General features: G+C 41.6%; 1 protein-coding gene across 1 annotated transcript in view; it reads right to left on the bottom strand.

Moving 5' to 3' along the window:
• BRAF (B-Raf proto-oncogene, serine/threonine kinase) overlaps nt 1-25,110 on the bottom strand; it is a 121,990-nt gene that overhangs the window by 12,532 nt on the left and 84,348 nt on the right. The window contains exons 8-17 of the mRNA XM_026657578.2: nt 18,524-18,683; nt 15,275-15,311; nt 10,695-10,831; nt 9,829-9,946; nt 9,398-9,482; nt 8,805-8,981; nt 6,969-7,015; nt 6,099-6,217; nt 4,490-4,621; nt 1,294-1,428 (exon numbers count right to left, since the gene is read on the bottom strand). Of these exons, the coding sequence (XP_026513363.1) occupies nt 1,294-1,428; nt 4,490-4,621; nt 6,099-6,217; nt 6,969-7,015; nt 8,805-8,981; nt 9,398-9,482; nt 9,829-9,946; nt 10,695-10,831; nt 15,275-15,311; nt 18,524-18,683 (1,147 nt within the window). The remainder of the gene's footprint in view (nt 1-1,293; nt 1,429-4,489; nt 4,622-6,098; nt 6,218-6,968; nt 7,016-8,804; nt 8,982-9,397; nt 9,483-9,828; nt 9,947-10,694; nt 10,832-15,274; nt 15,312-18,523; nt 18,684-25,110) is intronic.

Here is a 25,110-nt window from a genome sequence, read left to right on the forward strand (position 1 = left end):
TTTGGGTGCAGGAGGGGGTTCTGACCTGGGGCAGGGGGTTGGGGTGCGGGAGGGGTGTGAGGTGCAGGCTCTGGCTGGGTGGCGCTTACCACAGGCCGCTCCCAGCCTACAGCGCAGCAGCGCTCAGCAGGCTGCCTGCCTGCCCTGGCCCCTCAACACTCCCAGAAGCGGCTGGCTGCTGGCACATCTCTGCGTGCCCCTGGCAGGGGGGAGGCGGCTCTGCGTGCTGCCCCCACCCCCAGCACCGTACTCACAGCTCCCATTGGCCAGGAACCAGCCAATGGGAGTTGCAGGGGTGGTGCTTGCGGGCAGCACACAGAGACCCGCTGCCCCCTCCCCACAAGGGGCACGCAGAGACGTGCCAGCAGCCAGCCACTTTCGGGAGCGGCGTGGGGCCAGGAGAGGCAGGCAGGTTGCCTGCTGAACCCTGCTGCACTGCCAGCCGGGAGCTGCCTGTGGTAAGTGCCTTCCGGCCAGAGCCTGCACCTCGCATCCCCTCAAAAAACGGCTGCCCGCAAGGGGGCAGCCAAAGAACCTCATGTGGCTCCGTAGCCACAAGTTGCCAACCCCTGCCCTAGCCTCTCCCATACAGTCAGGCACATCTGCTCCTGTCCCAATGTGTCTCTGTGCCCCCACTCAGCCATCCCCCTTCCCCCTGTAGCTCTGCACCCCTTCCCCTTCTGCCCATATGTCCTTGCACCAGTTCAGCCAGCCCCCTCCCCCCATCTCCATGTGTCCCTGCGCCCCCTGTGGCCCTGCACCTCCCTTCCTCTTATGGCCCTGCACCTTCACTCCCATTCAGCCTCTTCCCCAGTCTGTCCTCCCCCACGAGCACTTGTCTGTGACCCCCCCAGCAACCCCACACTGTCTGTCATCCCATATCTCCTGACCTGGCCTGACAGGCGCTGTGAAGAAGGCATTGCAGGCTCTTTCTCTTCCCTATTATAGCTAGAGCTTACCAGGAGCAGCTGCTGTGTTCTAGCGCCACAGAGCCCTCTGGTGAGCAGAAGGCGGAACTGCAGCAACTTTTCAGCAGAAGCTATTTTCTGCACACACAAAAAATATGCACGGCACATGAAATATGCACATGCGCAATGGCGCAGAATTCCTCCAGGAGTAATATATTGTGGGTAAGAAATATTTCATAAGCCAGATGTTTTTAGCACCAATGCTATTTACTGGGTCACGGCAGGCCATCTAAGTTTACAAATGGGTCCTGAGCCCAATAATAGATGAGAACCATCAGACTACTTTTTACCTGCCACCTCAATCCAAAATGGGAACATTTTTTACCTGTGGAAAGAGGGGTCGCTCATCTCTTTTCTTCTTCAAGCACTCTGCCATTAGCCTCTTCATGGCTTTTGGACAGTTACTTCGCACTTTACTGAGATCTGGAGACAGGTATCCTCGTCCCACCATAAAAATGATCTTTTTAAAGAAAAAGGGAAAGGGAAAATTCATAAAACAAAACCATGTAACAAATTGGAAAGAATTACACATATTTAACTGTCAATATTCCAGCAGTAGTTCTCTGCACATATGTAGAAGTATCTGGCATAGTACATTCCACATCATTTGAGACGAATGACTTTGCTGATATACTTCATAAATCATTTCAGTAGAAAAGGAGTTATGCTCTTTTTTCCATTCCCCTTTTAAAAAGGAACTAAGGGGGAAACCATAAATGCTAGTAGACAATACTATTTGCAGGAATGTATATAAGGAACAATTCTTGAACACCGAAAGAGGTTATAATAAAAAGACTAAATGGCTCTGTTGCAGGACTAAAGGATAAATATTGTGTGCCATTTAATGATTTTGCGCTATTTTATCCAGAAGTCAGTGGCAAATTCACACCTTAGGACAATTAAAGAAACATATGGCACCATACTTTTCCATCAGAAATTCTCCTGATTCTCTTCTGACTACTTTTTCTTAACATATTGGGAAAGGAGAGATTGCCTCTCTTCTACTGAGCCAGAGTGCTATAGGTCTGCTTTGTTTGGAAATAGATCTTGCATTTTCAATACCAATTTATTGAACAGGGAAGGCCTGCATTCCAGAAAGGACTAAAACTGAAGCACACAACTCCAACTCAATAAATATCTAGTGGGAAGGCAAAGTGAATTCTGGTGCATCTTCTTTTAGAAATATGAAGCAGACACTATTATGTAAAGCAAAGGTCAAATATAATGGAGCTTGAACATTCCATTGATACTAAAAACCTCTTCAAACTAGTCAAAGATCTATTCATGCTGTAACAGACAAACACGACCTTTGCTGAATAACTACCCAGATGGATCCAGCAGGCGTGTTGTGACTTCACATTTAAAGAAATGTAATTATTTTATGTCTTGTATGGGAGGCAAAGCAAGTTACATATGGAGGCTGCTTAAGTTAACATATTCTACTGCTCCTTCTTTAAACTTTGGACCCAAAGAGCTTCTGCCCTCCCTTTAGGAGATAGCCTGAAGCTCCCACACAACATCTTTGGAAACTCACAAGCACCAACTAAGTATCCAATGTAAAAACTTGTCTAGTCTACCCCTTGCTTCTGCTCCAAAGAGGCAGACTTTTTGCCATCCAGGAGACAGCATTCTTTAGACTACAGTAAATATTTAACACTGAAATTATTGATAATTTGTTTTTGTTTGCTGATTTCAATATTACGGGTTTAATTAACATTGAGGACTTTATTTTTTTTTAAAAATCTTTACGAGTAGGGGAACATCACAAGAACAGTAGTCCTAATCTAAGGCCTGCATAATCTATAAACAGGCATGCCAGAGTTCAATTACATCACAGAGCCAATAAGGAGTGACATAGATTTTGCCCACTGTCAAACTTGGACTTAACTTTTCATGTCATAGCTAAACTGTTTGTTTTCTTCGTGGCCTAAAACTGTCAAAACATACAGCGCCCTGTTTACATCCTTTTCAGTCAATGGACCGAGGAAGATAAACTCAAGGCATTTCACTGCATTTTACACATCAGCTGCACCTGTGGTTTAAAATTTGTTTCAGAAAACAACAGTCAGCATCCATGTCATCTATCACCAGGCAGACAAAACTGATTCATGAGTCAGAGCTGTCAAAAAATTAAAATGAAACAGGGCCAAGTACAACTTGTAAGTGGTAACAGCCTGCTGGCTGGGAATGTCGGCATTTTCCCCTCCTTTAAAAGATGTAAAATGCAGAAACAAGAAAGCGAATGAGTCACTCAAGATCTGATGAATTGTGAAGCATTCTGACATATATGGAAGCAGCCTGTCACAGGGCGCCTCTGTCACTATCTGGTGAACCTCACTGCCTGGCCCGTTCAGTTGATTTCTCAGTCACAAACACACACCAGGCTGTTTATCTTTCACCAAAGTGTGTATTCATTCCCCTCTTACATAACAACAGCATGCAATGCAGGCTTATAGCAAGGGTAGGCTTCCCTGCAGCCCTCACTCCCCAGCCCAGGGTCACCCTCTGAGCCCCTCTCAGGCTGCCCCTTGCAGACTGTTTCCTCCCCTTATATTCTCCCCAATTACCTTGTTAACCCAGTGATTGTCACCCAGATGCTCACAGTCCCTCATCAGAAAGTGTGTAATTGCCTTCAGCCTTCTCCAGGCTGCAGCAATGTCAGTGATCAGGGTGCTGCTGATAGCACCCTGTCACACAGCCATATACAATTAAGTTCTGTGGATGAACATTGCTATGGCTGCATTTCTCAATATTGACACTACAAGAACAGGTATGGAGACACAAAGAATGTAACAAATGGTATCACCCAGACCTTAGACAGTTTTCACTAAAGGCCATGACACATACACACACATCCAATGTCCACATTAAACTGAAAAATTATGAAACAAGTAAGGTCTCTGAACATTGTTACATGGAGGCATATTATGTTCCCTCAACACTGCGTGACTTACTGATTAGTTGGTCACAATTAAGTAATCTTCTTCCAGGATATGCACACTTTGGAAAGCCATGTGTTTCACTAAGCTGACCTTGGGAGCTGCTTGAAATCCTGAATTTCAATTAACTAATGTATGCACTTTTCAATGTATGAGCTGAATACAGGACACAATCTGTTGGCCTCCTCAGTTCTTTTCCTGAACATTTCTCAAGCCTATGTTAATTTGAAGTAATCAGGAAGGAGGAAGGTGGATAAATGTGAATATACGGAAGATCACCTGCTTTTTGCAGATCATTAAAACGAAATTAGATTACCATAAATAACAAGTTCTCTCTTTAAGCAGATTCCTGCCACACAGTTTTCAGAATTTGAAACTTGCAGTAAGAAAAACAGAAAAGAATTAAAAGAAGTGTGAGAATGATGCTAGGTGGTCAAAATGAGTCTACACTGAGAAGGGACAGCTGAAAAACATTAGCTTGTTCATTTCACATGCCTAAATTATTCTACATTGCAGTTAACACCTACAACAGACTAGTGAGGCAGTGCAATCAAAACCTCCCCAAACCCATGCTCTCTTTACCTGGTCCCTGTTGTTGATGTTCGAGTATGGTAACTGCCCAGTCATCAGCTCATAAAGAACAATCCCAAATGCATATACATCTGATTGAAAGCTATAAGGGTTTTTATCTTGCATCCTGATTACTTCTGGTGCCTGTAAAAGGAAAGAGGATTATTCTGCATTTTACCACCTCAGGCTGCCATCTCACACACCAAATATGAAACTTTTGCTTTAAAAAAAGAACAAACAAGCAGTGAAACAACAGCAAGTGAGGTGCCATGCAAATGCAGTCTTTCCGTTTTAGGCTCCAACTGCTCAATAGGAAAACACATAGGCTTCCATGCTCTCTCTCTCTCCTCCGTACTGATTACCCAATTTCTCTCAGTTAGTTGCTGTACCAGAGGTATTTGTTAAAATCTTGTAACTTTGGAAACATGTACTTGGATTTGTTCAGGTCCACTGCTGAAAACAGATGCTCTAGAACCAGGGCCGTCCCTAAGGTGGGTGCGGGACTCAGGACAAATCAGCCAGTATAGGCCCCTCTTAATATTTTACATACAGGTGAAATCTGGTGTGGGGAACAGACACCAGTGCTTGGGGGGTGAGGGAAGATGGAGAGTCACATGGTGGCACCTGTGCTAGGGGCCAGGGGGCCCCCTTGTGCTAGGGGCTCCCAGAAAAGAGAGGGGTCTGGGGCGGAAGGGCAATGGATGGGGTCAGCCTGGCCCTGGCGTGTTCTGGCGGCGCTAGGACACTGAAGGCCAGTGCAGCAGTGGGCGAGCAAGAAAAAGAAATGCAACGCGTGCTTCCCGCCAGTGAGTACAGGCCCGACCCCCGCTGCCGGCACCAGGCCCCCGCTAGACTCCCAGGCCAACCTGGTCCCCTGAACCTGTAATCCCACCCCCCTGGGCTGCCCTGGCCCCCCAGGCACCCCTAACCCTCCCCCCCCCCCGGGGCCGGCCTAGCGCCCCCCTGCATGACACGCACACTGAAGCATGGGGCCTGGAGCTGTTGCCCTGATTCGCCATATCCAAGGGATGGCTCTGTCCAGAACTGCTGGGGCTACAGCATTAATATGGTGGATCTGAACATGAATTTCTAAATCCATTGGCTATCAAACTGAGTGAGTTCATTACTGCACTATGACAGGCCAACTGACACTTTACAGACTCAGAAGCAATTCTGAAACTGGAATTACAACAGTGCTAAAACAACCCTGACCGCCATCAAAGTTTTAAGGTGTGGATGGAGGGTAAAGCTGGGCTAAACAAAACTAAATAAGTTTCTTCTGAAGAGGTAATCAATCTGGATAATCTTTATGATAGTTTCTTCATATCAGCTACACTTGAATATATCAAACTTAAAAGCAAATTATTTTTAAACAAACGTGAGAACATTTCAGATTTTGCTGATTTTTTGAAAATATTTTTAAAGAAGAATTACAAGTATTAATTTAGTTGATCTTGACCATGTCAGCTTAAGTCAGATTCTATACGTCTGCGTGCTTGAGGGGTGGTGTTTGGAGACCTTTGGTCAAAATGAAAACCTTTTGAAAGAATAGGAGCTGATGTTTCAAAGGCCATCTACAGCCAAATAATTTGAAAGGACTACACCATTCCCCTTTACTTACCATCCATAGAATGGACCCAGACAATTGTTCAAACTGATGGGATCCACTCCATCGTGATTTCACTGTGGCTAGACCAAAATCACCTATTTTTACAGTAAGGTCTTCATGAAGGAATATATCTATGGAGGAAATGTAAAGGAAAAGAAGCACTGACCCTACAGATTCCTATCAAGCATGAACACATTACATGACCCTCTGCCTGCAGTGTTAGGTGTACCAGTTTGTAGCATCCATACAAAGTATAATTTTCAAGTGATCAGTTCTCGCATAGGCCTAGATTCCAAATAGCCAGCACCTGTGAAGTCCTATCCTCTAAAGCAGCTCCCATTGGCCGGGAACGGCGAACCATGGCCACTGGGAGCTGCGAGTGGCCATACCTGCGGATGCTCAGGTAAACAAAGCATCTCACAGCCCGCCAGGGGCTTACCCTGAACAAGCTGCGAACCAAGTTTGGGAACCCCTGCTCTAAAGATAGCTATAATGGTTAGATTAGTACTAAGCAGACTATGGACCAGATGATCACATTACAATGTCAAATCCTTAAAGGGCTGCTGGAAACAGCAGATATAGTGGAAGTCTGTGAGTGAGTTGTCAGGATCCTTCCATGTTCACAAGATGAATGGTTATCTGAAGTGAATGCTGATACTTCAACAAAACTTGCTTTCCCTTTGTGAACGTATTATAAAGCACAATGAGTATTTCTTTTCTGCTCTTGGTACTATTACCCCATTCCCGCCCAAATGTCAACTCTCCTCTAACATTTCTGAAAAGAATCACTTGTGAGCTGTTTTTCACTTTGGGAAGTTCATTTCTGGCACAAGAAAGAGGCTTCATGTCATGTTCCAAGGTCACATCTTTAGGAAAGGATACTATTACTCTTGAGGTCTCTGTGGATGATTGACTTGGCGTGCAAGTAACTGAAAAGAAACAAAGAATGTTTTGGGATGGATGGGCTAAAGGATGTTTCATTCATCAACAGTTCAACGTACACTCTCTATTCTAGTGAAGCAACAAACAGTTTACATATTAAAAATGCACAGAGTCAAAGTAGTAAATCTTCAGTTACCCTTGATAGTCCTATCAAACCAGGAGCAGTTTTGCAGAAAGAATTAGATTTCTAGTGTCAAATCTGGCATTGCTGAAGAATAACATAACCAGCTGTGCTGCAGAAACCTTGTTTTTTATTTGTGTTTAACTCAACATTCGAAGCCAGCATCGAGGAATTTCAACCAAAGCTTTTGAAATGACCTTCTGTGTTGAACAGCTCCACCTTCCAGCCTTCTTTATGGTGATCCCCAGACACCAAGTCTTGACTGAAAATACCACTGTATTCAGCATAGCATCTTATCTACTGGAACTATTATTAACTTTAGTCACTTTGATAATTTTTCAGAGGGCGAATCTTGACCTTACTAGTATTTTAATTTGTTGAAGTACAGAATATGGGTCCAATAAACACTTATTTACACAAATTGTCCTATTGACTTCAGTGGGACAACCCATGTGAGTTAGGATTACTCACACAGTCCTTGCAGGATCACCTGAGCTCTTTAAGGTTGATATGAATAGCTGTATTATTCAAATACTGAATTCTAGTATTTAAATTAGAAACTCAAATATCTGTATCAGAATTGGAGGTTGACATGTTTAAGTTAACAGTAAAGAAACTGATCCTGAATGCTGATGAGGTAATCTGCCTTCTCTGGTATATTGCAGAGTTCTGTTTCATTGCGCATTCGGAGTGATTATTTTATTTCTATTTTATTTTTTATTGTAAGGTGCTAGATGCCTGGGGATGGGGATCCTACAATGTGTAAAACTGTATAAATTACTAGAAGGCAAGTAGAGATTGCAAAATGCCAAATGCAGATCCCATATTTACAACTGTTGTACATAAATCAACACAAGTGTTTCACTGAATGTATGAAATATGATTGTATTCTAAACTACAAACAACAGCACACATATGAATTATCAGAGTAATCAACAGATTACAGCCCTAAAGTTATTGTTTTATTGCTATTTTAGGATTTTTAGGTAAAATCTCAGTGTTAATAAGCCTCAGGTTAAAGATCATGATGACTACTGATTTGGTCCTTTGCTTTAAACCTAACACTATATCTCAGAGCTCATAATTAAACCTTGGCATCCCATCTTTTTGATAAATATTCTTCCTTCAGTCTTGAAACTCTATGTTTTATATTAGAATTGATCATCCACTGTAATAGAAGTGTTGGCAATAGCTAAAGGATTTGCAGGATTTGGTTTTTAATCAAATACTCTGGATACAGATTTTCAGATTTCTGCAAATTTACTGTTTCACTCTTCTTAACATGAGAACTACAGGGGCTTTGATAAACAGACTGACTAGACTAAAGTTAGACATACTAAAGTTTATCTAATTACCTTTAATTTTTGTTAAGTACCTTTATTTCCTGCTGAAATATTACTTCTTGGAACAATATTCCTTGTTGAGTAATATATCTCCATGCTTCTAACAGTAGTACAGTAGAAGGCCTATTTTACTCTTTTCTTCAGCAGCAATAACTCAGTACTGTCATAAAATGATGTGATATATCAGGATAGGACTCTGGCCGTGGCACATAGATATTAACTTCATTTTGCACTTCAAGTGCAGAGCAAAAGAAAAAGAAGAATTCAATATTATCTCGAAGTTCATTTGCAAACAAGTGATGCAATACTTACTCCATGCCTTGTGCAGTCTGTCGTGCAATATCAATGAGTTTGATCATCTCAAATTTGGTCTCAATGATATGCAAATGGTGATACAAACTGGAACCCTCGCACCACTGTGTAACAATAGCCAACTGTGGCTTTGTTGAATAACCCATGAAAAGAAGGATATTCACATGTCGGGTTTTCCTGTAGAAGAAAATTTTCACTGGAAATCAATGAAAGCACTAATGGAAATTTCACAATCCAGATGATGTGACTGCCTTTAGATGTACTAATATACAAATGCAGGTTTCATCAAGGAAATATCACAGCCTGGGTGTGTGCAGTATTCTAAACTTCTTTCACTATATGGAAGGATTTAAACACTTCTGATGCCAGGTCAAGAATTGCTCACTGTTCAAATTTATCTTTAGAAAGGAAAAACTAGGAATAGGTCCAAAATATTTCTGAAAAATGCTAATTATTTCTGCTTCTGAATATTATGATAAAGGGAATAAAGTGCAGTGTTCTGAATAGAATACCCAAGAGTTATAACTCCTGAAGCTATGTAAATGCATATTGATTATCTAGTGTCATCAAAAAGATAATTTACACAGTCTTACCTGAGCACGCCTACTTCATTCTTGAAGGCCTGTAATTGCTGAGGCGTGGGTGCTGTAACATTCAACATTTTCACTGCCACGTCACCTTAAAAATAGCCATTTAATAAACAAAATTAAGATGTATATAGTATACACAGATCACTCAATGAGGAAATGCAACATAGATCATAACACACATACACATACTTTTGGAAATCTTTATTCAATAAGAGATAGACACCTCAGGCTCATGAGTAATTAGGATTCATCTTTAGTGTGATAATTACTTTACTCGCTAAAATTAGCAAGATATCTGTTTCTTAACTTGTTGAAGTTCCAATATCACACATTTGATCTACTGCTTTGTTTAAATGAAAAATTAAATAAAAAGACACCCAGACAACTTCCTCTATGAAGCTTGGTAACAGTACTTTACCACAATGATTACATACCATGCCATTTTCCCTTGTAGACTGTTCCAAATGATCCAGATCCTATCCTTTGTCCGACTGTAATCTGCCCATCTGGTATCTCCCAATCATCACTTGAGTCCCGTCGACCAAGGGTTTTCTTTGAAAAGAAATGCAACTGTAGTAATCTTCATTAAAACAGGTTTTTTCCCAGCTAAAGGCTACTTGGGTATCTTTCTAAACCTGAAGCCTTAATAGGTCATTTATCATTAGGCAAAATTTATTTTCATTTGATTTCCAGAGTAAGTACTTAGTAATATTTTATTTATAATTTAATCTTTACTCTTAAGTGTTTGTGATTTTTTTTGAAGATGAGCACATACTGTACCTCTATACTCTGGCACAGAGATGCACTAAATAATTTCCTATCATGGAGGCATTCATCACTGAGTCAGATTTTTGGTAGTTGTCACTAGTAAAATTGAGATGATATTAATAAACCAAAAAACTCATGACTAGGTTGGAATTTGAAAGACAAATAATGGTTAAATTGTGAATTTTTAAAACCCAGTAACTTTCAGGGGATTAGGCTAAATGTAGAATCAGGAAGCTAAAATGTGTGAGATGTAAGAACATTTTAAAAGTTTTTCTCTTAGGGAGATCAGCACCACACTATGAAGTATATAGAATCTTTTGGATGCCACCTAGAAAACCTGTATATACTCAGTGATTTACAACTGATTCATACATCTGTCCAAGTAGCCTAATGTTGTCCTGTTATCTTATTTATTGGCGTAACGTATATGATAGCAAATATCAGTAACTCCAGAATAATTCTAGATGGCTTTGATAAAGGAATAAGGATGCCTAATACAAAAGCAGTAATACATAGTTGATCTGCCCCTTACCATTCTATTCCTGTCTTCTGAGGATGAGGATGACTTCCTCTCTCGTTGTGGTCCGGGGGACTTCTGTAAAGCTTTCACACTGGTAAGGGACCCAGGCAAGGAGGCAGGTGGGGTGGCAGACAAACCGGTGGTTGAACCTAAATTGGAGATTAGATAAATGGAAGAACTTTCATGTAAATTTTTTTTTATAAAGAGAGTATATATATTAATTTATTGTAAAAAATATTAAGTGAAGGAATTGTGTTTAAGATGCAATATCTCCAAACACAAATGTAAATGTTAAGAGTACGGAAACGTGCACTTAGGAATACTGTATTAATATCTGATTAGTACTGAAGTCTTACTCAGAAAGCAGGAAAGACCAAAATTTAATCTACAGCAAACATCCCTGTATGCCCAAGAGTCTTCAATGCCTTGTTACTGATTTATTAAAAGGAGAGTCTCTTTGAACAACAAAAACACCACTACACATTATTTTTGATATATCCAGTTTCTTTGATAACAAAAATAAAAATGTAATACTTTAGTTAACAGAGCCAGCTTCCCAGACTTGCTGTTGCCAACTTTTTAGGGCCCTGACAATTGCAGGGATGCAACAAATTGGGATTAAAATGGATTGACTATAAAAACTAGGGATGTTTTCCAGTTGAGTCCTCAAGTGCCATCTCAAAAACATTTGGCTGTTTCAAAGCTAGCTGCTAGCAGAGAGCAATTATTTCAAAGTAGCATACTAGAGTGCACTGCGGATTCAAAAGAACAAGTACTTTAGTTAGCTGCTTGAGTTTTATTCCATTAAATACAAAAAGAGCAGTCCATCTGCCTAGCATACAGTGTATGTAAACAAAGCTACACAGAAAAATGTCACTAATAACAGGGATTGCATTTCAGAGCTTCAATGCCTGTTTATACAGAACACTTCAAACTAGATACTGCTTTCTAAAATAGCCTATAATTATTAGTAGCGAGGTTAAACTGACACTCCCAACACGAGGGACATAAAGCAGGGCCACTTTTTAGTTAAGTTTGTGCTGCTCTGCTAATCATTACATGTCACCATGCAAGACCTCCAGTATTTCACAGATGTTTTCTATTGCAGTGGTGCTTGAGGAATTGGTACAAGCCACTTATTTTTCCTTCCTCTAATTCATGCAGCAGCTCCATTCTTGTTAGAAAGGAGACTTCTACTGAAGCAGTATTAAAATCCCAATTAATAACTGCTGCACTAGAGCTCAATGGTTCCTACTTTTCAGGATATACCAGCCTGCCAGACTGAGACCACGGCTGCTACTGCCCTTTCAATTAGGTTTGATCCCATTGCTCCAAAACCCAGCGTTGAAAAGGGGAGGCAGACAAAAGGGATACGCAGGCCATCACGAAAACTCATCATAAAGGTTAGGAAGGAGTAGCTAGAATATTATCATAAAGGTGTGAAGCACTAGTACTGATAAATGTGCCAGATGTCTTACCTAAGCAGACTTGTACCAATAGTTGGAAACCACTGATTTTGTAAGGGTGGGGTTTTATTTTTAAAATCTAACACCTTAGTATTTCCTCCTTTTTATACTAATATCGTAGTAGCTAGGCTTTTTGTGTTAATTTTACCATGTTTCTGAATTACAAACATTTCAACTTAACTGTCTGACATTTAAAGGACAGATGCAATTTTCCTACAACCTTATTAGATTATAGATTTTAGCTGTAATGTCAAAGTTCAACAAGAATGGTTTTTTCCTTAGAGGTAGGTCTTGTACTCAACTTTAAACACAAGATACAAAAATAGCAACACAATACTCAGCCTTCCATGAGAATATGATTACAGCACAAAGTTAGAACTGCTTTAGTTAATCTATTTGTAAGTAACCTAGAAGCCTTGTTTTTCCAGTAATTATAGTTTGACTACTTCGGCTTCTGTTGGACTGAAACTTGTACAGCAAGCCATCAGCCTGCAATCTGAAGATATATTTTATGCACTATATTTAATTAATTCTGATTTGTTTAGTCATGTCTGTTAGATGAAAACTGAACAGCAAATGCCTCTCTTCAAAAAGATCATTGGAACAATTTTCCAAGAGTTTAGTCCATAAAGTGAATTGCTCTTAGTATCCTGAAACAAAAATCTTTGAAACAGCCAGGATAGTAGTATTTGAAAAACATATACAGTATGCACTGGACTATCCATTACTATCTATCTATCTATCTATATATACACACACACACACTAATATTCTAGGCTATTGTTTAATACTTGGTATCTTTAGTATATGAAATCCTACTGAGTACTCTGGGATTTTGTACAAAACAACAACAGATCTATTGACGGCCTCATGCCTGAGAGATCCTTAGGCCTGATAAGAAATCAAAATGATGATCTTGTTTAGTAATTTTAGTACACAAACAAGTATTTACTTTACTGGGACTATGCAGAGAACTGCAATAACTGCACTAGTGTCTGATCTGATCCAACTTATCTAGATCCCCAACTTGATGTCAGTGCAACTCTCTGAAAACATATGAATCATAGCAAGTTGACACTTACGTGATCTCCAAAAGCCTAAGACCTAACAAAATATCAAGGGAAATGTTTGCAATTTGCATTTTATTTCTTACAGTACTTTTAAAAAACAGAGAATGTTAAATATAGAAAACTCTTAGAACATTAAATTGACAGTCAAGGAAATTCAAAGTTAAGGATGTCACTATGTCCTTGGCCTCATTCCACTGCAATCTGAGATCCCTGCAATAAGCAAGCTATATTAGGGACAGTATGGAAACCTTAACTCTGAAATTCCTTGCTTTAGAACCTTTAAGTCAGATTTAACATACAATAGTTGCATATGTATAAAGGTGGACGTGAATATGTGTGAAAAGCACATTCAAAGCATTCCAGCCAGGCCAAGCAAAAAATTGAGGTGTTTTGGTAAACTCACACACTTACATACACACGGTGTGAGGGTGAGGCACAAACAGCATCTGTAGTGTTACTTATTTTGTTTGGGGTGAAAACGAGAAAGAAGAGCCCAACTACCTCTGAACACTGGGCCAGGCTCAAAATCAAACACTATTTCACTGGGGACAGAATGTAGGAGGGGACTGGGAGTCCGGGATTGGTATTTCCGAAGACAGCGCATCAGCTGGTTCAAAGGGGCTGTTAGAGAGAAAGAGACGGGCAGGCAGAGACAGGAAGACAGACACACAGAAGAAATGAAAGAAGTCATGGGAAATAACTAGGAGGCTTTGACTCCTATTCATAGATTGCTTCTGGATTTTGAAGGGAAAAAAACATCTCCAATTATTAAAAACATGCTTTCAAGAATGGGAATAGCCAATTGTTCTCAGATGCCAAGCAGACAACTTATGACCAAAGTTAAAACTGACATGATAGTATGACATTTAAATGCTGGACATAATGGGCAAAACTTGTTGAAAGCCACAGCTACCAAGACATACAAGATAGTTAAAATTGGCAAATTCTTTATAAGTAGGTTCATGGATTTAAGGAGGGGGGAAAAAGGGGTGGTACTAGAGCCAGTATAAGGAATCATAGCTCCTGAAAACACAAAGCAGTAGCCAGCTACCACCTTACTAGTTAACAGATACAGATGGCAAAACCAAAGTCAGCTGTAGCTTAAGGTATAAGACCCTAGCCACTGAGCTAGAGAGATCAGGCTAACTCAAGACTTTGCTGAGGGGTGAAGCAAGTCATAGTTAATAGGAAATATCAGGCCTGTTCATTATTTGGAGCAGGGTGAGTGGTCACATACATCTCCTCTTTATTAAGAGTCAGCTATGTCATCTCAAGTGACTAAGTACAGCAAAGGAGACATTTTCACAAGACCTTGACAGCCAGTGCTTAGGGTTCTTCCTAGGGAAAGCAGACTTCACAGTAGTGATTGTGGGCTCATGTGTGACACGTGAAGAAAAATGGTAATTCTGTCTTTTTTCACTAATTTTGCCTTAGCTAAGAGTTAAGGCTGTCTACAACAGTGCTGTTGAAAGGCATACAAGAGATCAGGCTTTAATAGTCATAATTACTTGTTTCCCAGGTTAACAAAGGCATGCAGTACAGCAAAGCAGCAGCTTCAGCTGGGGAGAGGGGAAGAAGGAGCTCAAGTATCTAATGCCATTTACAAGACACAGCAGTTTATATGGCCAGGTTCACAAAACATGTTGACAGACTTCAAAGGAAGTCCCTGATGACTCCTTAGGTGGAAGGGTCCTGGCTGGCATAAAGGGCTTTGAGAATGGGATTGGAGGTTAAGTATATGTTGGGGAGAATCCTCAAGGCTCCATCAGGAACAGAGGGGATTCCCCTTTAGAAATACAATTATTTTAAAATTAAAAAACACTGGCTACCATTTCACAGCCTTTCCTCCTTCCCTCTCCCCCACTCCTAGAATGACTGAAACCCTGATCAGACAGATGCTAAAGATCATGGACAAACAAATGTAAATACATTTCATTGCTCTCTTCACATTTCTCTCTGTGTCTGTGTTTGGAGGAATGAAGTAGTACAAAGGGGAGGGACTAAGGCAATCATGTAATTACATTTAGTAAGAGAAGATAGTTCTAAGACTACTTACCTCCCTCTCCTCGTAACCCCTGGTCTCTAATCAAGTCCTACAAACAAAAGCACAAGTGTATGTATCTGGTTCATATATTATTATTTGTATCACTGTATTGCCTAAAAGGCCCCATCAGGATTGAAGCTCCATCACACTAAGAATTGTCCAAAGAGTAAAAGCCAGCCTCTGCCCTGAAGAGCTTACAATCTAATAATTACAGTAGCACACAAAATCTATAATAATGTATGAAACTTTAAGAAATCATTTAATTTCAAATAGTGTAACCCAACACTAACCTGAAGTATAGGCTAGTTAAAACAGATGCATACCTGTAGGTATTGATTTAGGCCTGCAATTAGTCAACATGAAAGGGGAAAAATTGAACCAAATCAGGAATCATTTTTCCAGTTATGTTGTGAGAGACATAAAATGCTCTTGAATGTCACATCAGAAGCTGGGACACCAATTTCTTAAGTGGATGATACTGATTCACAAAAGTTTCCTTAAGCTTTTCCTGTAACAAGGTACCTGATTTCTATACCAAATGCTCTCAAGTTCCTTTCAAAGATGTTGATTAATTTTATCAGGTTCTTTTAGGTTGCAATGTAGTATGCATTGATTGCATTTGCTACAAAATATCCAGGGACCATAACACAATAACTGAGCAATTTTACAAGTAGTAGTAAATTTTTGAACAGAGAAAAGTTATGTAAATTTTTGAACAGAGAAAAGTTATGCAAATTCCCTTCACGCATCACTTTTCATCAATGAGCCTTAAGTGTTTGAATCTGGTGGCCTGGTGACCCAGTAGGTTAATGTACTAACCTTTTGCTCTTACTTAGATCACATGTTCAAGGACTTTGTTCATCTTTATGTTTCGGTAGCTTTGCTGCTAAATCAAAACAACTCAACTGACAACTCAGTGATTTTCAGAGGGCAGGCTAACAGACAGGTAATGGTACTAAAAACCAGGATTCAGGCTTTAGTACCCCAATCACATCGCCAAACTCATCTATTTTATCCTCACCCATAACAATTTTACATTCAACAACACTTTGTCCAAATCATGGGAACAACCATGGATACTGGGATAGCTCCCCAATATGCCAATTTCTTCATGGGCCACCTTGAGGAAGAATTTCTGGACAAATGCACCATGAAACCAATGATATACCTGGGATACACTGATGATATTTTCATCCTCTGGACAGATGACCTAAACTCCCTTACTCCACAACTTTAACAACCACCACCCACCCATTAAACCTTCTCTAGAACACTCCCACACTAACATCAACTTCCTGGACACCACGATTAGCTTCAACAATGGAACCCTACAGACAACTATATACATAAACCCACGGATCATCAGACCTACTTTCACAGTTCCAGTAACCACCACAAACACACCAAGAAATCTGTTGTCTACAGCCAGGCACTCAGATACCACAGAACACGTTTTGAGGAGAAATTCCAGGATATAGACCTTAACACACTTAAAACCGCCTTCACCAAACAAGGACACTCCACCAGAGAAGTAGATCACGTCATGGAATGGGCCACCCATATACCCCGAGAGAACCTGCTTCACTATAGAAATAAAACCCCCTCCAACTGTACATCCCCAGTTGTCATCTATTACCCCATATTGGAACCCATATGGGGTATCATTAAACAGTTAAAACCCATACTCAATGGAGACCACATCCTGAAAGAAATCTTTCCTGAACCCTGTCTTATGGCCTCAAACATAGCCCCAATCTCTCCAAGCTCATCATCAGAAGCAAGCTCCCTAGAGACCGGGACACACCAACTCAAAGCAGCACCAGACCCTGCCAGAACAGATACAAAGTCTGCAGACATATCTCCACTGCTACAATGATCAACACCCTCCACAACACACCTTTCAAGATCCTACACATATGCCTAGCACAACATGTAGTATACCTCACCCTGTGCACTAAATGCCCCAATATCAACTACATAGGTGAAATAAGACAATCACTACATTCTCGAATGAACTCACACAGAAAAATGCTAAAAGACAAAAATACCATATCATCTGTGGGTGAACAGTTATCACAAAAAGATCATTCTATATCTGACCTCTCAGTCATCATCCTCAAAGGAAACCTGCACACCTTCAAAAGACGAGCCTGGGAGCTTAAATTCATGAGTTTGCTAGAAACTAAAAAAACCAAGGACTGAATAGAGACATTGGATTTATGGCTTATTACAACAATCTATAACCCATTAAATCTCTCCCCCTTTCCCTCCCTCCCCTCCCCCAGCTTTCGCCCCCTATGACTGGAGAGGTGTTAACAGGCCACTTCACTGAATGTTCCCTTGAAAATGTGTGTTAACTACTTATGCTAAACAATCTGTTCCACCTTGTATTTAGCTGTGACACTCTTGAGTACATTTCCCAGCCCTGAAGAAGAGCTCTGTGTAAGCTCGAAAGCTTGTCTCTTTCATCAACAGAAGTTGGTCCAATAAAAGATATTACTTCACTCACCTTGTCTCTCTAGGATACAGGTATGTGTTAGAAAAACTGGGAAGATACTGGTGTTAGTAGTAGTTTGCATAGTGCTGGCCAGCATTATGCCTAGTTCGAAACAATGTATTTGTCCTGCATTTTCATAAATGTTAAAATTCAGCCTCCAAAATGTGAAAGGATACAGACAAAAAAATTCAAGACAATCATATTGTAGAAAATTATTGGAGGTTCAAGGAGAATGTTAAGGGTGATACATGTGGGGCAATAGACCATTTCTGAGATTCAAAGCAGCATCTGGTAATTTCAAATTCAGTTTATTGCAAGAACCACATCCTCCAATGCCAGAAACATTATTCCCATTGTAAGTGATACAAGAAAGCAAACATTTAAAACAACATTTCCAATACTTGGGATGTCTTACAAGAGTTGTTACTGGCTTTTCAGGATCATCACTGTGGGGTGTTGCTAGCAATAACAAGTTCAGGAATTGATCTTAAAACTAATTGTTAGTGGCAGTGTGCTTGTGTGGAGAAGTGGGGATAGGGTTGTCAAGAGAGATTCAATATTATTTGTGAAGGGATTGCCTGATTTTTTCCCAGCTCTGACTGGTAAAAACTCTTCTCTTGTTAGTTAGGATTTATGAAGATTTAAGCAGATCAACAAGGATTTATTTAGAACAATAACATTTGTGTGTTTTACGAGCTCAGCGGCATGTATTAAGAAAGCTGATCAACTCCACTGTTATTGATCAAACTTATATTGATACTTACATCAATATTGACAGGCTCTATTGTATTGATGTGCACATTGGGTGCTGAAGACGAGCGGTCTCGTTGCCCAAATTGATTCCGATGGTCTTCATCTGCTGGTCGGAAGGGCTGTGGGATTGGAATGGATTTTGAAGGAGAAGGACTAGGGAGAATTGGTGGTCTGAGAAACAAAGTCAAGGAAAAAGAGGATTTAGGGGTACACATATTCTATAGTGGGTGTGGCAAATCCTTTTCTTTTCAATTACGATATATATAAAAAGATCATTTCTTTAGTAGGCCAGTATAAAGACCCAATCAAAACCAATTTATATTTAACTGTCTATACTCCCCTAGGATTAATTGTAACTAATCCCTGCTGTGTGAACTCCCTAATTACAAAACAGTGAAACAGAATGTTCTGGGGTTAAAGCATAAACAATCTTTACTGCATCTAGTTACCTGTGTTAATCCCTTTATGCTGGGAATCAATGAGGTCAGATGTGCATTGCAGAGAATGGGCTGCTCCACAGTTTCTTATACTAAGGGGCAAATGTGGTACCCCTTTCTTAACGGTAACCCAATGAGAATTAAAGGTGATGTACTACACCAGTGACCTGCGTTTGAATGATCTCGCAGAATAAAGTGCATATAAGAATAGGATTGCTGCGCAGTAGAGATGGACTGAAAACTATAAGTTAGCAAAGGTAACAATGTTACGGCTGTCATTGTAATTGGAATTATTACTATCAAACTAAAAATAAAAATACTAACTTTTAACCTCTGTCTTCAGCAAATCACTTAGAACAATTAAATATTTCTAAACATTACTTATAAATATTACAATAACTGAATTGGAGAGCTTTGACCTGAAACATACAGTTCAGAATATAAAGACCAGTTTTTGAGGAAAAGTAGCTGTTGCAGGTCATTAAAATGCCACTAAAACCTTAACCTTTGATTTGTGGAGTCCTGTGCATTTACTTAACAGAGAAAGTATCTACATGTGCCTATCCTTTTTATTAGTAAAAAGGCAAGATGTCACTTATCTTGGTACTCTGGTTAAGGGTAGTAAATCAATATTTGTCTATTATTCAATTCAAGGTCAATCATTGCTGGGTCTGTTGGTAAGATTTAATAGATTTAGGCAAAAAGTCAATGAAAAATGCTTGCTTTTCTTCTTCAAAGGTAACTTTACACTTACAGCACACTTGATAGCAGGTAACAGTCAATTTGAACTAATTGCAAATGTGTCTTCTCATAACAGAGCAGTCCTCTCGTCTGGAGACTCATAGATGAGTTAACCACATCCACAAAGGCTAGGCTAGGGAAGGGCTTTAGAAGTGGAGGCTAAGGACAAAGCACCATGCAGCACCAACAAAGTTCTATCATGTCCCCTTTAACTAAATTCTTTCTAATCTTTTGTTCACTGATCTTTAGGGGCAACAGCACCCTCAACAGAGACAGTGGTCTTTTTTTATTTTTAACCCAAGGAGGATATCTTGAAGTCTAACTTATGGGCAGAGCCATATTTATCCAATTTTTCATTAGAGATTTTACATAGTTTAGCATAGGCCCTGGAAATAGATGGCTTCTTTCAACTAAATTATTGTGCACTCACTACCCTTCTCCAAAAAGCTAAGCACCAGGGAAGCACAATCTGTCTTGATTTTCTTTTCCTTCTGGGGAACATTTGCAAGGGAATAAGGGACCCTGAGTTTTCCCATCTAGGATAGCCTGCATCATTTACTTTTAAGACAGTGGTACTCCGACCTCAGTGGTTCAGGAGTCAAATTAGAACTCAACATTAGCCAAAAGAGCCACAGTGTAGTTGTGCTTGTCTCCCTGAGCTGCTGATTAGAGAACTTTGGTAGCAGTGTCCATTTGGCCCGCACGTGCACTGTACTCCCCACTGTGCTCTGCCATGGGACTAACCAGAGCTGCATGGGCAAACCCCCCTTAGTTTCTTCTCTATTGCAGAGTCCCTGACAAGAACTCTGAAGTAGAGGGGAGGATGGTGGGTCGTGGAACACCCCTAAGGATATGCATCTCAAAGAACCATCGTTACTGCACAAGATGAGTAACTTCCTCTTCTTCTTCAAGTAGTATCCCTATGGGTGCTCCGCTGTGGCTCATGAGCAGTATCCCAATGGAGGGCTGGGGTTTTGGAGGTGCATCTGTTATGGATGATAATACTGCAGCACCAAAGTTGGCATCAGAAGCCGAGTCACCTGTAACTGCATAGTGTTCTGCCAAGGTATGTACAAACACTCAGGTGGCTGGTCTACAGATTTCCAAAATAGGGACATTCTTGAGGAAGGAAACTGAGGTGGAAATTGACCTGGTGGAATGGGTACAGATTTCAGAGGGACGAATGATCTTGTAAATCTCATAGCATCGTTTAATGCAGTTCGAGACCCATTTTGAGAGTCTCTGTGCAGATATTGCTGTACCTTTTGATGAGTCTGCAATGGAAAGGAAGAGTTTAGGAGATTTCCTAAAGGTCTTTGTCCTGTCCAGGTAAAAGGCCAGAGTCCTTCTAACCATGTGTAGTACAGCCTCCCTGTTATCCCAGTAAGGCTTAGGGTAAAAAGTTGGGAGGTGAATCAGTTGATTCATGTGAAAAACCAAAATCACCTTGGGGATGAACTTCAGGTGCGGTCTGAGAGTAACCTGGTCTCGAAAGAACACTGTATAAGGGGGGTGAGCCATCAGTGCCGATATCTCCCCTATTCTCCTTGCCAAGGCGATTGCCACCAGGAATGCTGTCTTCATTGACAGGTATGTGAGCAAACAAGTGGCCATGGGTTCAAAGGGCGGCCTAGTTAGGCTCTTAAGTAGTCTAAGTTCTAGGTCCCATATTAGGGTGGGACGCCTGGGTTAGGGAATAAGGTTTACTATACCCTTGAGGAATCATTTTGTAGTTGGATGCGAGAACCCTGGGTATCCCTCTATTTGTTGATGAAAGGCTTCTAGGTGTACTTTCAGTGAACTAAGAGATAGTCCTGATTTCCATTTAGAGAGTAGCAGATGTCGGGGAAATTTGCTTGGAATTACATCAAATCTGAAACCCCGTCCACTTTTGCAGGTGCATATGACGAGTAGCCGATTTCCTACTGTGTAGTAACACTTTCTGTAGCTTCTCAGAGCAGGATCTTTCTATGCGCTAAACCATGAAGGAGCCAGGTGTTGAGACGGAGTATCTGCAGGTTGGGGTGGGGAGTGTGTTTTTCGTTCTGCAAGAGGAGGTATGGAGTGGGTTGAAGAGGGGTTGGCAAACACCTTGCCAGCTGTGACAGGTAAGGGTACCACAGCTGTCTCGGCCAGGTGGGAGCAATCAGTATGACGTTTGCTCTCTGTGTATTTTTAACAGGAATTTTAATAATAGAGGGATGTATAGAAGGCCCTTATCCCACGAGAGAAGGAGAGCATCCCCTAAGGAGTGTTGTCCGAGGCCTGCCCTGGAGCAGTAGGATGGACATTTCTTGTTCAGACGAATAAGTCTACGGTCTGTGTCCCCCACCATCTGAATATGTTGTGTAGTACTTCTGAGTTCATCTCCCATTCGTGGTCATGTGGGAACCTGTGGCTGAGACTGTCTGCTGTTGTGTTCTGTACTCCTGGAAGGTACAACACTGATATTGTGACACTGTGGGAAAGGCACCAGGTTCCATAGCTTTAGTGCAAAGGGAGGGTAATCTGGTGCCCCTCTTGTTTATGTAATGTAGTACATGCATGCTATGTTGTCTGTTATGACCCTGTATGTGTACTTCTGATTAGCGGAAGGAAGTGAGCGCATCTGACCGCTCTGAGTTCAAAGAGGTTGATGTGAAGAGACATCTCCATGGATGACCACTTGTCCTGTGTCGTGAGGTTGTTGAGATGTGCGCACTACCCTATGAGGGATGCTTCAGTGGTGAGTAGTAATGATGGGGAAGTTTCTGAGAAGGGGATCCCTGTGCAGACATTTGTTGGGTCCTTCCACTAGTCCAGGAAGTGTTTGACTTTGGTGGGTAGCGACAGAGGTTTGTCTAGTCTGTTTCTGTTCGGCCTGTAAACCGAGCAGAACCACATCTGGAGACACTTCATGTGAAGCCTGGCATGAGTTATCAGGGACCTGCTTGCAGACATATGCCCCAGAAGTTGAAGGCAGTGTCTGGCTGATATTAGAGGGCTGGTTTGTACTGAATCTATGAGTGTGGACAAGTTGTGGAACCTGTGCTGTGGAAGGAGCATCCTCGCCTGTGATGAGTCAAGATTGGCTCTTATAAATTCTAGGCACTGTACCAGGGCTAACGTCGATTTTTGGACATTGTTCTGTAGGGCCAAATCCGTGAACAACTCCACAGTTGTTTGGGTGATCTGAAGAGCCTCGTCGAAGGAGAGGATTCTGAGGAGACAATTGTCCAGGTAGGGGTAGATCATGATCCCCTTACCACTACGGAGAGGACCTTGGAGAATACTCTCACAGCCGATGAGCGACCAAAGGGGAATACTCTGTACTGGTGATGATCCTGGTCCAGAGTAAATCTGAGGAATTGTCCGTCAGAAGGTAAGATTGATATGTGAAAATAGGCATCCTGTAGGTTGAGGGCCGAGAACAAAATCTCCCTGTTCCAAAGATGGAATAATCACTGCTAGTGTGACCATCTTGAATTTTTGAGCCTTGACAAATTTGTTCAGTGCTCGGAGGTCCAGTATGGGGTCTCCAACCTCCCTTCTTGGTATCAGGAAATAAAAAGAGTAAAAACCTTTGCCTCATAGGTGCTGAGTCACACATTCTATGGCTCCTAAGCGGAGAAGGTGATCTATTTCTTGTAAAAACAGACTCTCGTGAGAAGGGTCTCTGAAGAGGGATGGGAAAGGGTGTTGCGGGAGGGGGAAGGGAGATAAAATAGATTGTATACCCAAATGGATGCGACAGGTTGGCTAGCTGGAGTTGGTGTTGAGGGGAGTGGTCTCTCGGCGCCCTAATCAAGGCATTAAAACTAATGTTTTGAGGCGGATGGTTGTGAAGAGGAAGACTGAGGGTCTGACGGTTTGCATTTTGAAAATCTGGATTTTTTTCCTCTGAGACTCATAGTAGCACTGAGTTGGAAAGTGTGCTGTGTGGGATTTATGTTGAGGTTCAAGACTAAATTTTCTTTTTTATCAGGTATATAAATCCCTAATGACTGAGGAGTAGCCCTGGAATCTTTGAGAGTATGGAGGGACAAGTCAGCCTTCTCGGCAAACAATTTGTTGCCCTCAAAGGGAAGCTGGACAAGTGCAACCATGATGCTCGCCACGTAACAGCTGTGGAGATGGATTGGGCTGTTGTCTTGGCTGCATCAAGCACTGACTGCAGTGCTGTCTTGGCCACCAGTTGTCCTTCGTTCACAATGGCATGAAACTGTTCCTGGTGTGATTCTGGGAGCTGATCAATAAATGTGTTGAGCTTGGAGTAACTGGTGTAATTATATTTTGCTGTCAGGGCCTGATAATTTGCAATTCTAAATTACAGTGTGGTGGACGAATAGGCCTTTCTCCAAATAGGTCGAGATGCTTCCAGTCACTGTTATAAGGGGTAGACTTCACCTGGTGTGGATGACCTAGGGAGTTCACTGCATCCACAACAATTGAATTAGGGAGGGGATGGGGAAAAAAATTCCGTATCCTTAGCCACGACATAATATTTCTTATCAGCCCATTTGCAGGTAGGCATGACCAATGATTGAGTTTGCCATCTAAGCTTGGATTGGTCCAGAAGGACCTCGTTGATGGGGAGAGTTATTCTGGAGGAAGAGGAGGAGCGCAAGATGTCCAGGAGTTTATGATGGGTGTCTTTTACCTCCTCAAGAGGTATCTGCAAAGTGTCTGCCACCTATTTTGCCAAATCTTGAAATAGCCTGAAGTTGTCTGCTACAGACAGCAGAGGAGGCATCACTGCCTTGCCTAGAGAGAAGGAAGAGATGTTGGTCTGTAGTGTGACCTCCTCCTCAAATCTGACCTTCTCTTCTTTCATGATCCCTTCAGGAGGTTCAGAGGTTCTGGATACTGTGGCTGAGGGAGAGCGCCTCAAAGGTTCATGATGTGCCACACTAGATGTTCGGGAGGCCTGGAGTCTGTATGCCATCCAGGGATCCCAGTAGGGCCACTAGGGCAATGGAAAGGGTCTCTTCATGGTTAGGCTCATGGTTGGCCATACCACAGGGGTTGAGGAGCAGATGAAGGGTATGACTGTGGGGGCCAAGGTTGGTAGCGGACATTATAAGGAGCATGGTTCTCCTCACTATCTGAGTCTCCACCAGAGAATGGAAGTGCATGACATGGTACCGGTGGAGACTCCCGTGTTCAAAGTAAACTCAGTATTGGGGCCCCGGTACTAAGCAGGGGAGACTCTGGTACCTCAGATACCCGTGAGATCCTCTGAGTGTCTGTACTCTTATGGCGCTGTCATACTCAGTACCAACGGTGGTTGTCAGTGCTGGGTCCATGGCACCGAGGCAGCTGGCAATCTGGGCCATACCGAGTGCTCTGAGGATGGATGGCATGTCGTTGACGGTGCCAATGGTAATGCCCATTCACGGAGGTGGTACAGTCTCTGTCCTTGCCTTTCCTTGTCAGTACTG

This window comes from Terrapene carolina, unplaced genomic scaffold (genome assembly GCF_002925995.2).
Source record: "Terrapene carolina triunguis isolate 2854851 unplaced genomic scaffold, T_m_triunguis-2.0 Scaffold247, whole genome shotgun sequence".
NCBI classification, from domain to species: domain Eukaryota; kingdom Metazoa; phylum Chordata; order Testudines; family Emydidae; genus Terrapene; species Terrapene triunguis.